At 37.1% G+C, this 17,468-nt stretch overlaps 1 protein-coding gene across 1 annotated transcript in view; it reads left to right on the forward strand.

Moving 5' to 3' along the window:
* Window positions 1-200: 200 nt before the first annotated feature.
* Window positions 201-17,468, forward strand: part of CCDC3 (coiled-coil domain containing 3) — a 126,603-nt gene continuing 109,335 nt past the window's right edge. Inside the window, exons 1-2 of the mRNA XM_051961430.1 lie at window positions 201-980; window positions 4,293-4,467. Of these exons, the coding sequence (XP_051817390.1) occupies window positions 604-980; window positions 4,293-4,467 (552 nt within the window). The 5' untranslated portion in view covers window positions 201-603. The remainder of the gene's footprint in view (window positions 981-4,292; window positions 4,468-17,468) is intronic.

Raw genomic sequence — 17,468 nt, forward strand, 5'->3', positions numbered from 1 at the left:
GGCCCAATATCTATCCAGTCTTCCACAGCTATTTGGCAGCCGCGTTGCTTCCCCCACTGTCCGCCCCTCCACCCAGTTTGCGCCCTCCAGTCCCCCCGGGGTCGGAGCAAAGGCAGGCTCCGAGGCTACTGCAGCGGCGGGTCTGCTTTTTCCCCACCCCCCTCTCTCAGCCCACGCCCCCGAGAAGTCACGGAGAAGAGGAGGCGGGGTAGCCAGGTCCTGGCGACCCTTTTAAAGCGATAGGACAGGGGATGGATTGGGTTGAGGCGGAGCGACTCCAGCCGAGTGTGGAGGGGCCAGCTCTGTGAATTGACGGAGAAAGAGCCAAGAGACGAGCGGGACTCATAGGCAGAGCGCGTCCAGCTGTGGGCTCATCCGCAGTGGCTCTGACCAAAGAGGGGGAGCGCGAGCCCCTCCTTTCTCCAGTCTGGGTCAGCCCCACGCTCCCTCTGCCCTCTTGTCCCTGGTCCCCAACATGCGCACACACTAGCATGCCCACTGTCAGCTAAATCTGCGCTTGAAGAGAGGGGCGAGCCACAGCGCGGGACTCGGGGAAACTTTGGGGACCGGGGAGCGCGCGCTGTAGGCGCTCCCACCTCCGCGATGCTGCCCGCCCTGCTCCTTGCCCTGGTCTGCCTGGGCGACCAGCTCAGCCCGAGCCTGGGCTGCCAGCTGCCCTCCGACTGGAGACCCCTGAGCGAGAGCTGCCGGGCGGAGCTGGCCGAGATCATCGTGTACGCCAAGGTGCTGGCGCTGCACCAGGAGATGTACAGCCTCTACAACTACCTGCCGTGGCAGTACGAAGCCGCCTCCGAGGGAGGGCTCTTCTACTCCGCCGAGATCGAGATGCTGTGCGACCAGGCGTGGGGGAGCATGCTGGAGGTGCCCGCAGGTTCCAGGCTCAACCTCACCGGCCTGGGCTATTTCTCCTGCCACTCCCATACCGTGGTACAGGATTACTCCTACTTCTTCTTCCTCAGGTGAGCGGAGCCGGCAGGACTCTGCCTCTGATTGTCTGCTTGGGAGAGTGTGGTAGACTTACGCAGGTCCTGTGAACGGGACCGCTCGCTGCTTTCTCACTTTTAGACATAACCTCCATGGGCAACACAAGCACACACACACACTCACTCACTCACTCACTCACTCTACATCATGGTCATCGAGATCTTTGCTAATGAGTCAAAGGAATAATAGAAGGACTGAAATTATATCTAAAATCCTGCTCTTCCCAGGAGTTTGAAGAATTTATAAGTTGATTTATTTCTTACCAGTTTTTAAACTGTGTGTCCTTTGTCAAAACACTTGTATTTTGTAGACTTCAGTTTCCTCATCTGTAAAATGAAGAGATTGAGCTAGATGATCTCTGAAGTCCTCTCCAGGCAAGTCTATAGGGGTAAAAGTTCAATAACTGCTCTTCAGGGGAAAGAAGCATTCGAGATACACTTAATAGTTTAATCTTCCTGAACGAACATTTTCACCATCATCTTAATCCTCGATGATCAACTAAAATAATAAATCAAACCCTGATTTGGGGCATTTGTCCATTTTTGAGGTGCAAAAAAACTTATTGAAAATTAAAACAATGGGAGATTCAGCTAACTCAAGTACACTCCAGCTTCTGGGTTTAGAACAATATCCATCCATGTTCCAAATAATAATAGCTAACATTTATATAGTGCTTTGAGGTTTGCAAAGCACTTTACCAGTATTGTTTTATTTGGCATTTGATGCTGTTATTATCCCCATTTTACAATTAAGACAAGATAACTGAGTTTAGTTTGACAGAGGTTAAATGACTTGCCCACACAACTATTGAATCAAACTGTTATTAAGCATTTAGAGTATGATTAAAACACAGGGTCTTCCTGACTTTTAAATCCATCTGCCTGTTAGTAACCTGCAATGAGAGCTTATGTGAGAAAGAATCAGGGTGCACTCTAGACAGAAATCATATGAATTCTACAGTATATATAGCTAGGTTCTTCCCAGAGTTTCATGCTTTACTTATGGGATTGAGGAACTTATTATCTTAGAGGAGAATGGGCCAGCCTGGGAGTCAGAAAAATATAGTTTCTGATTCTGCCTTTGGTATAGTAGTTATTGGACCATGGTAGTCACTTACCAGGTTGATGACCTAGACAAGTAAGAAACTACCCTTCATATTCAACTTGTGTTCTCCCCCACCATCACAAATTGCTTCCTAAATAGGTGTACTGTTGTCTTTCTCTCTCATGTTCCCTTAGAATATAAGCCTCTCAAGGGCAGGGACTAGTCCTATACTGAATCTGAATACTTAGGACCTAACACTGAGCCTGGTGCATATCCAGCCCTTAATAAATACATATTAGGTTTCATAGAGTTGTCTTTCTGCTCTAGTGGAGAGAATTTTCACTTTGATAGTCCATATGAGTTTGGAGAAAAACTTAAAAAAAAATTAAAATAAGCAATTGGCAAGAAAATTTAATTGTATCAGTTGATTATAGCTGATCAGTGACATAACATTTCTTCTTGATCTCCGTTAGTCTACTGCCTTTCCTCTGTTGATGTGTGTATATATGCTTATGTATATTCATATATATGCACATGCATTTATATATATATATATATATACATACACATATCTATGGAGAGAGAAAAAAATGAGAGAGAGAGAGAGAGTTATTTGCTTGCTGTCTTCCCTATTATATTGTATGCTCCTCAAAGGCAGGGATTGACTTTGTATCTTAGCATCATTCCTGGTACCTAGTAGATGCTTAATAAATATTTACTGACAGATACATTTCTTTTCAAAAAATATCAAAAGTCCACTCTTCAGAACCAAAAGTTCTATTAAAAAAAGTTACCCTTAATTCCAGGCTTCTGGAATGCTATAAATTATAAATCAGTCTAGAAGAATAAAACACATTCATGATCATTTTGTTTTATAGATTTTCCTAGAGTCAAGGACTTAGGAAGTAGATTGACAATAGAAATTTCCTGTACATATGTAATTTAAACTGAGAGAAGAGAATTAGTAAAATAATATGTTATTTCATTTAAGCCTCATTACAACCCTATAAAGTAGATGTTTTTATTATTTGTATATTACAGATTAGGAAGCAGGCTTGGAAATTAAGTGACTTGCCCACAATAAGTGTACTATTGTATCACACTAATAAGTGTAAACTCATGTAGAACTCAAACCTTCTTGATTCTAAGTCCAATCCTTTGGACTGTTTAAGAATCATGAAAATACTTTTGAAAGTAACTTAAGGATTAAAGTTGTGAGCCAATAAAACCAAATTCAAGGCTGTTAGTAATAATTACTATACTGACATAACAATGTAGTATGTAATACAAAATATTTGGTACTGACTACAACCAATGTCTGTAGATGACTTATTAGCTCCCCAGACTTCAGCATCTTTCTGAGAATGGAGACACTAAGTGCCCCCACATTGAGCTTGCTATAACACATGTTTTCCACATCTAAGCCAGAATTTCTAAGTTTAGAATACAGCATGTCATGGTTCTGGCTTGAATTGTTTCTCTAGACTAAGTAAAATTTCTCAGGAGTGCCAGCAAAGACTACAGCACATTTCTCATTATAGAGACACTTTAATTGTCTATGATTTTTCATTAAGAGAAAAGTATATAATAGGACCAAGTAATAGCCATTTTTAAAGTAAGGGAAGGTGCAGACCTGTCAGGAAATATCATATTTCTATCTTATTGTGAAATACAGTTTTGTTCAATATTTCTGTGGTAGTCAGCCAACTCTTTCATCTTTTTGATCTTAAATATTTACAGAAAGTTAGTGCAGAAATACAGTAAGCTAAATGCTAGACTGACAGATTCCCATTTCATAAAGCTCACTTGCTCTGAAGTATATTAACAGCTACATACAGATTATTCTTCTTCCTGTTATTCTGACACCTGTTGAGATTAGAACAGGCTCTGGTCAGTTTCACAAAAACAAAAAGTGAATATGTTGATTGGTCAATCAACCTTGCCCTATCACTTTGGTCTAGAATGTTAATTTACTTCATTGTAGTGTTACTTTGATTCTTAATTGTTATCTCTACTGCAAATTTCTTATGTTATGATTCACCGAACCACTACAGTCAAGCAAACTCCAGGAATTAAAGTCTCTCAGGAGACTTCTAAACTTAAAATATTTACTTTTTGCCTTGTTTATCAGTATGCTTTTTTAAAAACCTTCAAAGATAGAAGGTTGCTATGGCTTCTGTAAAACTATGATAGCCAATGAGAATTCAGTATAGATCTCTGGTTTTGTTTTGCTTTTGCTCCAGGATGGATGAAAATTATAATCTCTTGCCTCATGGAGTCAATTTCCAGGATGCCATCTTTCCAGACACTCAAGAGAACAGAAGAATGTTTTCCAGTCTCTTCCAGTTTTCCAACTGTACTCATGGACAGCAGCCTGTGACTTTCTCCAGTGACTGGGAAATCCAGGAGGACAACAGAGTAAGAATTTGTCCAAATTCATAGAACATTAAAACAATAAAGTAGATCTAGTCTTTAGTGACTTCTCTTAACCAAAAACTTAAGGAACATGATGGTTAGACCAAAAGGAAAGCTTGTAACTCTTTCCCCTCCTGTCCTTCTAGGAAATTTTTTTCAAAAGCATAGTTTCTTGGCTTGTGGGTTTGGAGACCTCTGGAGTCTTCCCACAGAGTTTAGTTAGGAAGAAACAACCACTGGAATTGGAATAGCTAATGTAGAGTATGGATTGTAAAAGATTTACTTGAGAATAGGAAGGCAAGGGAGAAGTTGACCAAAGTCAATTAAAAGAAGTAGGATTTTTAGAGTTAAAACATTTCTATGTATCATATGGCAAAAAAGCAGTAAGATATGAGGAGATGATTTAAAAAAATGCCTCCCCAATTATACAGATGACCAAAGTAGCAATAAAATTTGAGAGTAGTTGCTATTCAAAAGCAGTGACTTTCAAATAATTTTTCTAATTCACATTTCTTATTGCATTACTTGGTAATTCAGAAATCTTCCCAATGCTTACAGAATAAAATATAAATTTTTGGCGTCATTTAGGTCCTTCATAATCGACTCTCTTTTTAAAAAAATTCTCATTATGTACTCTTATGTTTGACATTCATAATTTACACCCTTTCTACCTTTCCAGTCTCTTTAAACCTTCTTTCCTGACATATATTCTTTGATCAAGTGATATTGGCCTCCTGACTGTGACATGAACAAGATAATCCTTTCAACTCTGCTATGGACATTTTCTCTGGCTGTCCTTCATTCTTGAAACATTTTTTCTATTTTTCTCTACTTTGGACTTTCCTGGTTTCCTTTAAGTTCCAACTGAAACTTCATTTTTTTCTCTCTAATAGGATTTTATTTTTTTCCAAATACATGTAAAGATAGTTTTCAACATTCATTTCTGTAAGATTTTGTGTTCCAAATTTTTTCTCCTTGGGTTTTTTACCTCTCCCATCTCCAAAACAGCAAGCAATCCGATATAGGTTAAACATGTACAATATTTCTAAATATATTTCTATATCTGTCATGTTGTGCAAGAAAAATTAGACTAAAAGGGAAAAATTATGAGAAAGAAAAAGCAAACAAACAAAAAGGTAAAAATATTATGCTTCAATCCACATTCAGGTTCTATAGTTTTCTCTCTGGATGTGGATGGCATTTTCCATTCCAAGTCTATTGGAATTGTCTTGGATTGCCAAATTGCTGAGAAGAGCTAAGTCTGTCATGGTTCATCTTCACATAGTCTTATTACTGTGTAGAATGTTCTTCTGGTTCTGCTCACTTCACTTAGCATCAGTTCATATAAATATGAAATTCCCCCCTACCCCAATTCTTTTTTTCACAGGAAACCTTTCCCAACTCTCCTAATTCCAGTGCCTTCTCCTTATTAACTCTTTCCTATTTATCTTTTATATAGCTTGTTTGTATCTATTTGTTTTCATGTTGTCTTTCCCATGAGTCTTTTGAAAACAGGTGCTGTTTTATGCAGCTCTGGCACTTATTACAATTCCCAGTATATAGTAGACACTTAATACATATTTATTAATTGATGGGCCAAATTGTACAGCTCACTGTTACCCAATTCTTCCTGTTTCCCCTCTTTTGGGAGGCATTTGTATATACTGGAATCTTGTGCTTATAAAAGACTTTCTCCATGCTCTTAATGGATAATTAATCATTTTGTTATTTTATAATCATTTTATTAAATACTTACTATATGCCATTTGGTACTGTATGTGTGTCTGTGTACACACACAATACAAACACAACACACACACAAAGAAAAAAGAGGGGCAGACCCTACCTTCAGAGTCCCTACATTCTAATGAAAAAGTTAGTATCTCCATCAATCCAAAGGAGCCACAAAGAGGAAGGTGCTAGCAGAAAAGGCCAGTTTGAAAAACTTCCTGCAGAAGTTGGTTTTTTGTGTTGAGTCTAAAAGTTGAAGGTTAGATAGAAGAACATTTCAATCAAGGAATGCAGACATCCAAAGATGCAGAGATTGGAGAGGAAGTATCATGTTTGAGGAAAAGCATGGAAGCTGTTATATCTGGCCCACAGAGTACATAGAAAACTGGGAAGAAAGGAAGGGGCCAGCTTAATGTGGCCAGAGCTTTAAATGCCAATCAGAGTAGTTTATATTTGATCCTAGTGGTAAAAGGATCATATTCCTTCTCTTTCTTCAATGATCAGATGGATTTTATTTCCTTTATGAAGCCCTCTTTGATTCCCCCTTGCCTCAGATCTTTCAGGCCACTGATAATGGCATATTTTAATTGATTATAGTTACTTGTCACCTACCAGATTGTAAGCTTTATGAAGCCTTGGGACTGCCATTTTTTTTATCTTTAAATCCCTAGCCCAGTGTGGGGATTTGTAAAGTATTTGTTGAATTGAATAGAATCAGTAGCAAATTTAATATATTTCAAGACTAGGTTAAAAAATGGCAATAGATTTGGAATAAATCCCTTGCTTGTTTCACATACCACATCTTGGATTACTAACTCTGCAAGGATGCCAAATCTGTTGTACTTTCTACTTTGTATGCTGTGAGCTGCTTTTGAGTTTCCATTCAACTCAGGCAATTAGTCTGTTTCTCTTCCTAGTTCTCTCTCTGATTCCCCCTCCCCCCCTCACTATTATTTCAAAGGTCTAACTTAACTTGGAACTCCAAAGGAAAACTAGGAGATTGAGAAGCTCAATCTGCTGGGAAAGTTTCTGCAGAAACCTTTTGCAAAGTGAGCCCATTGCAATGCCCAGCCTTAAACATCAGCTGCATAGTCCTCCCACAACACTGATGTTCCTATCCACTATGAGTAGCCCCACCTGAAACCTGGACAAATGGAAACACAAATTCTCTTTCAAAACAAGCCAAGATATCAGCGGTGTTACTAAGCTTTTCTCAGTACTTTTCTAGTTTGGTGTCATAGTGTTAATGGGACTTTGGGGGATATTTTTGGCAAGCTAGAGTATTCACCAGATTTTCTGGCAAGTTTCTCCTCAGCTTAGCCAAGAACTTTCCTTTCTTCTCATCTCTCCTGCTGTTCAGTGCAACAGTCAAAACAGAGATATATATATTTTTCCCTCGCTCCACATGATTGTCCACTGAGACCAAGACCCAGTCTGACCTTTAAAAGGAACAAAAATATTGGAGCCTCATGATTCTTCAGTAAAATGTGATAGAATGAAAGCCTGTGAAGTTCCAATTGCTGTTAATCACTTTCTTTGCACTCTCAGTGATGGCCTTTGGGCTATGGTAATAGATATAGCTTTGCTGCCAATATGAAGATAGAAGAATCATATCTAGATATGAGAACTCTCTATAAGATAAAAAAAAGAGTTTGTACAGTAGAGATCTACTCTTTGAAACAAGAAGAACCTGTTGATCAAAATGTAGTTTGAGGGTAGTCATGGGGATAGATATTATTGCTGAAATTGAAACTCTTGAGAAAATTTAATCAGTAAAGCCCTCTACTAGGTATTGGGTAATAGGTAAAGATAAAATTGTTCTTATAGAGCATGCCATTTTATAGAGAAAAGAAACATACATAAAACATAACAATGCATACTTGTCGCAAAGTAATCCGAAAAGCAAACTTGAAAAGGTTATGTACAGTCTTAGAGGGAAAATTATTATCTAGAGAGATCTTCTGAGCTAGAGTAAACTCAGGCCAGTCCCTGATAGTTTTGGTTTGATATTGAAACAAAATGAGACACTCTTTCAACAGTTATTTAAAGGAGATTTGCTTAGATGTAGCAAGAAGATCCTCATGGCATAGGGAAACTTTGAATAGATTCAAAACTCCCATTGACTAAAATTCATCAGTCAAGTGTCTAGGAGGCCACTGACACTCTTTTGGCTGCTTTGTACATCCAGAAATGATGTCAACAGTCTAAGGTCCTTTTTCCCCCTGAGCCAACCCAAATCTCAAGGAATATCTCAATACTTGTTAAGGAAAAATTAACCTGAGCTGGTTGGGGAGAGAAGTTAGAATATTGCTTTTCTTGCAAGAGAGGATCAGAAAAAGTTTTATATAGCAGGTGGCATTTGAGTTAGATATGTATAAGTCTATGCTAGTAGAGCATAAATTTGAGCAGGTCCAACACTACCACCACCATATTTGATAAATTTCATTGCCTTATTATTAAAAACAAAAATCTCTTTCATCCAAAGACCTTCACACCTACTTCTCTCTCCTTTCCAGTTTTCCTAACACCTTTTACATACTATTTGATTTATTGGTCTTCTTGCCATTCTATGAACAGGACTCTCTCTCAACTCTAGGCTTTCTTTTGCTTGTCCCTATTTATCTCTACTTTTTGGGTTTTCTGGCTTCCTTCAAGTCTCAATTAAAATCCCACCTTCTCCAGGAAGTCTTTCACAAATCCTTTTAAGTCTAATTCCTTCACTCTCTTGATTATTTCCTATTTTCCTGAATATAGTTAGTATATTTTCACTTGCTTATTGTCTACCCCATTAGATTGGGAAGGAATTTTTGGAGAGCATGGCTTGTCTTTGGCTTTTTTATTTTGTATGTCCAGTTTTTTTAGCACCGTCTGGCACATGATAGGTGCTAAATAAATGCTTTTTGACTGCCTTGAGGATCTAATAAGCCTCCTGAGTACATTTCTGGAAATGGGCTCTGCCTTCTGATTAAGTGCCAGTCTAATTACCCAAAGGTCAGTCAGGAGGTGCAGTGGATGGAAGTCAGGTGACTCAGCTTCCTGAATCTAGCCTCTGACACTAACTAACTGTGTGATGCTGCTCAAGTCACTTAATCCTGTTTGCTTCAGTTTCCTCAGATGAGCTGGAGAAGAAAAGAGTAAACCACTCCAAGTATTTTTGCCAAGAAAACTCCAAATGGAGTCACAAAGATTTAGTCATGATTAAAATGACAACAATAATAACAATCAATCACCCCCCAAAACTAGCTAGTGGATAATATATTATTTGAGTGGGGAAGGGAAATCATTCTAGACATGGAAAATGGTATGAGCAAGGGCACAGAGGTGGGAAAGTTCAGGGTATGTTTAGGAGATAGAGAAGAGTCCAGTTTAGCTATAACAGCATGTGGAGGTAAAGAGTAATGAGGGTACCAAGAATCAATGGTCATATGGGAGTAGACTGGGAAGGAAATGCCTTAAAATGCTACCAGTTTTCTAGATTTATAAATGCTTTGTGTTTTGGGCAGTCCAGTGTAATAGAATTTTAGAGTGGGAAGAGCTATTTGAATTTATGTAATCTAACTCTTTTCATTTTTACAGCTAAACTGCTAAAGATCATATAACTAGTTAGTTGCAAAGCTCAAACTAGAAGTAGAATGGGCAGCTAGATGGCACAGTCAGTACGGTATCAGGCTTGGAGTGAAGGAAAATTCCTTTTCCTGAATTCAAATCTGGCCTTAGACATTTATTAGTTGTGTGAACTTGAGCAAGTTGCTTAATCCTATTTGTCTCAATTTCCTCCCCTATATAGTGAACTGGAGAAGGAGATCTCAAGCCATTCCAGTATCTTTGTTAAGAAAACCCCACAAAAGGGTCATGAAGAATTGGACATGACTGAAAGGGTAGAACAACAGAAAGCAGAATCAGGGATCAGGTCTCCTCGTGAATATGCTAATTTTCATGACTGGATTAAAAAAAAAACACTTGTTTTTAATCCACATAGCACCCCTTATCAACAGTGGTACTTCTAGTCATATCATCACAGAGTCCCATTGTTATTTACTATCTAGGATATTTCAAATAGCTGTTGTTTTTTGGGGTAGAATGGGGATGGAAAGAAGCTTAGTTTAACATATTAACATATACCCCATATTCTTTTTTGGAATCTTTATCAGTGTTTCTGTCATCTTCTACAATGTCACTTTTTTTCCTTTTAAGTATGATAATTCAGAGTGGATCTCAATGGCCATCAATCTCAACCTTTATAAGGAAAGAGGAAGGAAAAAAGAATTTATATAGACCCAACCATGAGCCTGCTTAGCACAGAGATTGTACTTAGAGCTTTACAAATATCTTGTTTGATCCTCACAACAACCCTGCAGGTAGTTATGTTATGATTATTTTTCAAATGAGGGCACTAAAGGAAAGAATAAGCATTTGTTAACATCAACAATTTGCCCTTGCATTGAACTAAGAGCTTTACAACTATTATCTCTTTTGATGCTCACAACATCCTGGGAATAAGTGCTGTTATCACCTTCCATTTTACTGTTGAGGAAACTGAGGCAAACAGTGGTTAAATAACTTGCTCAAATACCTGAGCCTAGATTTGACTTCAGGTCTCCTTGATTCCAGACTTGACTCCTGACCCTATTCACTTGCACACTTAGCTGAAAAAGAATCTTCAGTGTGACCAGTAAGTCTGTCAGTCAGCAAACATTTATTAAGTGTCTTCCATGTGTCAGGGATTGTGCTAAGCATTGGAGAAATAAAGACCAGAGACAAGTAGTCTTCCAGCTTTTGTTTGAAGATTTCATGTGGAAATTAACCTTCAAAATTTTTTAGTTTTTTTTTTGTTTGTTTGTTTGGTGTTTTATTTTTTAAGAAGAAATACAAGTAAAGAAGCTTTACTTTTTGAGCATGGATCTACATTGTTTTTTCTTTTTAAACCTGTGATTTCATTGATGGATGGAATTCCCGGCATGGAAACTCCCTTAAGATTTTATAGACCGGTCTGGGAGTACTGAAAGGGTAAGTGATTTGTCTGTGAGTGATTTGTCAACTATTTCAGTCAGGATTTAATCTGAGGCCAGTCTTCTAGCCATTGTACCACACTGCCTTTCTTGGAAACCATGCCATCCATTATTCTAGCTCAGGCATCAGGTGCTGCAGTGGATAGAGTGTGGGCCTTGGAGACCCCAGTTAAGATCTTGCCTCAGACTCTAGCTGTTTAATAGTTAACACTTTTATGATGTTTGCTATATGCTGGGCACTTTGCTAAGTACATTGCCATTATTACCTTACAACAACCCTGGGAGGGTAGGGGCCATTATTATTCCCCCAACCTTTATGGAGATAATGTGGAGACAAACAGGATTACTTGCCCAGGGTCACACAGCCAGTAAGTCTCTGAGGCTGGATTTGACCTCAGATGTTCCTGACTCCAATCTCTATCCACTATATCACCTACCTATGTATTCTCAATGATTGTGAGCAAACCACTTTACCTCTTTCATCTATAAAATGGGGATAATAATATTAACTACCTGACAAAGTTTTTTTGAGGTCAAATGAAGTAGCATATGTATAGCATTTTGCAAACCTTAAAGTGCTCTATAAATGTTAACTATAATTTCCTTTTTTTTGGGGGGGGGGGCTAAATAGTAGGTGGGATGGATTAAAGAGCAGGAAAAAAAATTTAAGTGATTATCTCTCCAGGAATAAAGGTGTTAAGCTCACCATTATCTACTGCTGTAGTCTTATGCCTCTGCAATCACCAAGCTGGTTGTGAAATCCTTTCCTCCTCCTTTTTTGAAGTCTTAGAATAGCAGATGTCATCTCATCATAAACATTTCTTTTTTTTAATTTCAACTGTAGTTCTCTAAAAGGAAATTTAATGGATGGGAGGAGAATATATCTATTAAGATTCTCAAAAGTTTAAAATGCTCCAATTTTTTTTTTTGGTCTTGACCCCCCCCACCCCCCCAAGTCCATTTTCCTCTTCTTTTTTCTCTATGTCCTACCAAATTTACAATTTTATATTTTCTTCTGCAAAGAGATGTTTAGGAAACTGTCAGAGAATCTCAACAACTCAATAAGCCACATTTCTGGAATATAGTGACTCGTTCCCGAACATTTGAACAGCAGTTTTTAGACTGTTTCTCCAGCTGGGGCTGCAAAACTATTCCAAACATAACTTTCAGTCAAGTAATATGCTGTGATTCCTCTACAGTCAATCAATCATCAAGCATATATGAAGGGCTTGCAACACAAGGGTAGAACCCATAGAGACCTACCAGAGATCAAGAGAAGTCCTAGATGGCAGCTTTGAGCAATCCCCTCCCTCCCCTAAAGATTTCTTTCCACTTCAAAAGAGCTTGCTTGGAAAAATCAGTTTCTGATCTCCAGATTCTGCTCTCACAGCCACCGGCAGTTGGTTTGATCATCAATTCATTCATTTCATCTGGGAATATTTCATTCCTTTTATTTTTATCTAGAATTTTGTACAGTTCTTGGCAAGTAGTAGGTACTTAATGATTGATTGACTCAATGAACATTTTAAAGCACCTGTTGTATCAAACATTATGCTGGGCACAGGGGTTACAAAAAACATAATACTCCCTGCCCTGAGGAATTTATCTTGTGACCTTGTATATAAACATTTTTTTATTCCCCTGGCCACTATAGACCTTTAGATCTGGGCATTTTGGGGATCACAAGCTCAATATGAATTAATAGTTTTACTTTGCAGCCAAAAAACTGGTATTTACCATTTTAGGAGAAATCAAGAAAAACACAGTGACTAGGATTAAGGAAGTGGTAGTCTTGTTAAAAGGCAACTAGATGTGCAGTGGTTAGAGAGCACTGGACATAGAATCAAGAAGACTCCTTTTACTAAGTCAAATGTGGCCTCAGACACTTGCTAGATGTGAGACCCTGGGCAAGTCACTTAACTCTGCTTCAGTTTCCTTATGTATAAAATGAGCTTTTAATCAATATTTTCTTGTTTGATCCACTCAACCACCTATAATAATAGGTGCTATTATAATCCCCATTTTACAGCTGAGGAAACAGAGGCAAAACAATTTAAGTGACTTGCTCGAGGTCACATAGCTAATAAGTGTCTGAGGTCACATTTGAACTTGGGTATTTCTGCTACCCAGTAGCCTAAGATTCATTCTGCCAGAAGACAATCGGGAACAACAGCTAAAAGCTAATAAGAAGCAAATGTAGGTTTATATAAGGAAAGAATTCTAATGGACTGCTTCAGAAAAAAAGTGGATTTCCCCTTCACTGGGTATCGTTAAGCAAAGACTGGAGGACTATTTGTTGGTTATGTTGTAGGAAGGATTCCTATCCAGGTACACATTAGCTCAGATTGCTTTAGATCAGATGGCCTCAAATCTCAGATTCTTGTAACATACTTAGCACAGTGCCTGGCAAGTAGTAAATAATTAATTAATGCTTGTTATCTCAACCTTCTACCTTGGTGTCTTCATCTTTAATGAGGCTGTGTACAAGATGAACACAGAGATCTATTCAAGCTCTAGATTTCTGACCCTAATATGGCATGATGGCAAAGGAGCTGGTTTGGGAAGATCACCTGCATTCACATCCTAGAAATGGGTGACCTGGTTAGACCTTTAGGCTTCTGTTTTGTCATCTTAAAAGGAATGATTTATAAGCTCCTGTCATCTCTAAATCCCATATTCCTATAAGATTAATAAATATGTGTTATTTAGTCATGAATAATTTTGTGATAGGTATTACAACTATTTGTATTTTTATGCAAATAATTTACCTACATATAAATAAATTTATGTATAATATATAATATAGTATATGGTAATATATTTAGTATTTAAATGAGTACATTTTAACCTCCATTTTACAAGGTTCTTCCTTGTGGTCACATGCTTAGGCTTCTCACATCTTTTTTTAAAAAAAAAACTTTCACTTGACCTTGACATTCTCCCAAGCACTTTCTTGTATTTGTCTTCCTTTTTATCCTTGCTGATTCTACTTCTTTAGTTTCTCTTTACTTCTCAGTCACTGCCTATATAGCTTCTGGCCCCATCACTTAACTGGAACTGCCTTCTTTTTGTTTATAAGTCATCTCTTAAACTTCTAAATCTAATGGCTTTTCCACAACTTTCACCTTGTTGGATTTTTCTGCAGGTATTGATGATACCTGACTACCTCTTTTCTAGACAAATCATTTTTTCCTGCTAGACAAATTATTTTTTCCTTCAATTTTTATGAAACTGCTCTCACTTTCTGTCTCAGTCTTGGTCTCTCTGATTCTGTCTGTTTCAGTTTTTCTCCTAGATGTTTCTTCTTAAACTCTTTTCTTAAGTCATTATCCCTTTCCTCTGCATTAAGATTTTGTGTTACCAAAGACTCAATCCTGGACCTTCTCTTCTCTTTCCTTACTTTTTTAGTGATCTTATATGTTCTACTCTATGCTTATGGCATATATATATATATATATATATATATATATATATATATATATATATATATATAAACATACACATATTTATCTAGTCTTATCTTAGAACATCTTAGTATGGCTAGATTCCTTCAAAGTTTAGATTAAGTGCACCCTCCTATTCATATAATTAAACATCTAAAAAGACTTTCTTTTATAACTATTCCATTCTTACTTTTTTCATTTTAAAGACAAGTTAATTAATGACATAGGTCATAGAAGATAGTTCTTTATTTCTGGGCCTACTGAGGTGACTCTACTTGAGACTAGCTAATTCACTTAGGATTTCATAGCTACTTCCACTATCAGGCAATTCATACTCCTACCCCCACCTTCCTATATATATATATATTTATGTTTATTAATATATATTAATATATATATATATATAAACATATCATCTAAATTCTTACATTGAAATTTAAATCTGTTCCATTTTCTTACATTTGTAGAGGAAATGATAAATATAAAACTGGTCAACAACTTCTAGGTAATAAGTCTTTATATTTTAGAAGATATTCCATAGTCCTATTTTCTATCAGTTCTATTTTCTATGTAATAATAATAATAACAACAACAATCATAATAATGATTAGCACTTCTGTGGCATTTAGGAATTGCAAACTGCTTTACATATATTATCTAACTTGGTTCTCTAGATTTTTAATACAGTTGGAATATCACTGCAACAAAAATATCTGTGTAACAAAAAGATTTTGATGGTCTGCTTATCTCAACCAATACTCATTGCAATAGAATTCCAGACAGCCAAAGGATTTTTAGAACAGTTCTTTTGAATTTATTATGCTATCATCTAACATGAAATCCCAGAGAAGATTTTAAAAGCAGTTTCCCAGTAATTGATATGTGAATTTAGAAATGCACTAAGAGAAGAGATCAACATCCAAATATAGAAGGCTGGCCCTTGGACCGGAGCATAGAAATGGAGCAGTTGAATAAATGAATAAATGAACAAATGAAGTAAAATCAAGAAAACAAGAGAGAATGCAACTATCATGTTATGTGTGTTCAACAAATATGAATTGATGAGGGCACTAACAAACAGTGCCATCTGATGATTTTCCTATTCTGGATTTCTGACTACTGTGTTTTAATAAGAAGAAGTTTTTCAAGTTTGGGGCAGCTAGATGTCATAATGGATAGAGTACCAGGCCTAGAGTCAGGAAGACCTGAATTCAAATCCGGCCTTAGATACTTACTAGTCATGGGTATCTTAATTCTATTTGCCTCAGTTTCCTCATCTGTAAAATGAGCTGAAGAAATCTGCCAAGAAAATCCCAAATGGGGTTGTTAAGAATCGGATGTGACTGAAATGACTTAACCACAATCTTCATATTAGTTTTGTATAGCAATTAGTTTGCTATGTATTTATTATCTAGTATGGATGAAAAAAGGCCGACAATAATTGACTTCTCACAGCTGGGGAATTCCCCTGTTCCTTAAGAGAAGCAGCTTACCAGACCAATGCTACTTTGCTCAGGGGAGAATTCCAGTACTGTTTAGTTACCTTGGAAATTGGGGCTACAAAAAAAAAAAAAAGATGAGAGGGAGAGAAGGCACAGAAATTGTCATGACATTCACATTGTATATTAAAAAAGAAACGTAGGCTGAGAATGTGCCACAATATCAGCTTCTGTCTCCATTGTTTTTGTTGAGTTGCTTGCTTCAAGGAATTCTTTCTTTGTTTTTCATTGTCCTTATCAGGACAAAGAAGCTGTTTATGCTGACCTTCCCTTCCCCCTTTCAGGAGCTTTGCAACTAGAAATGAGAAGGCTGTAAGATGTTTGGCCATAAGGCATGGTATTAAAAATAAAATATTTTATCCTCTTCTTGTTCTGGAGTCAGAAAATGGCCACCATTTGAATTCCTCCTGTTGATATCTCCAGCTCATGGAATCTTCTCTTGGGAAGAGGAAAAATATTTTCTATTATTCCTTTTATTATCTCTCCCTTATCCCCAAAAATGCACACAGGGTTTTGGAGACTAGATTAATGATTTCATCTGTCTTCTATAAAAGCATACAGTATATTTTTGCAAAAACACATATAAGTTTCTTTTAATTGATTAAAAAATTTTAGAACAAAATAATTCTAAACCAGGGGAAGAAATCACCTTGCTTTTCTCCACTCCTACTATATTCACTAGATTTTTTTAGAGAGCTCTGTCAAGTTCATGGAATCTGTCATGTTTACTTCTTCCTGTCTATTTCTTAAGTTAGTATACCATCTGGCATGATCACACCTGTCTCTATGGGCCTGGCTAAATCTATAAACTCCTAACCCTCTGACAGGGCAAGCAAATTTAATCCCATTCACTTTAAGAGAGTTGTCATTTTTATTTGTTTAAACAATGAAACCTCATACCTATTTATTTTAACATACAGTCTTGTGATCCTGTGTTTTGAATTTTTTAAATTCAAATTTAAAATTCAATTAAATTCAAATTTAAAATTTGAATTTTTAAAATTAAATAATGTTCATGGTAATATTATCAAGCAACCAATAGATGGAATGCTATCTAGGTTCACAGTTATGCTTACAGTCTTGTGATAAAGAGAGAATGACAAGGTTATGTGCAAATTGAAGTGGGTAAAAGAAAGAAAAAAAATCAAAGCAGTTTTTTATGGGGCCAGATGGTATTCTAGTGGGTATTTTCTGAGGCTTTGTTTGTTTGTTTGATCTTGGGAAGTGAGCTCCTGAGAGTTGGCTTTTCCAGGAAGAATCTGGAGGTTCTTTTCTCATTGACTTGGGAAAATCAAGAAGTTTTGTGGTTTGGTTTCCCTACT

Source organism: Antechinus flavipes, chromosome 5, assembly GCF_016432865.1.
Source record: "Antechinus flavipes isolate AdamAnt ecotype Samford, QLD, Australia chromosome 5, AdamAnt_v2, whole genome shotgun sequence".
Taxonomy (NCBI): domain Eukaryota; kingdom Metazoa; phylum Chordata; class Mammalia; order Dasyuromorphia; family Dasyuridae; genus Antechinus; species Antechinus flavipes.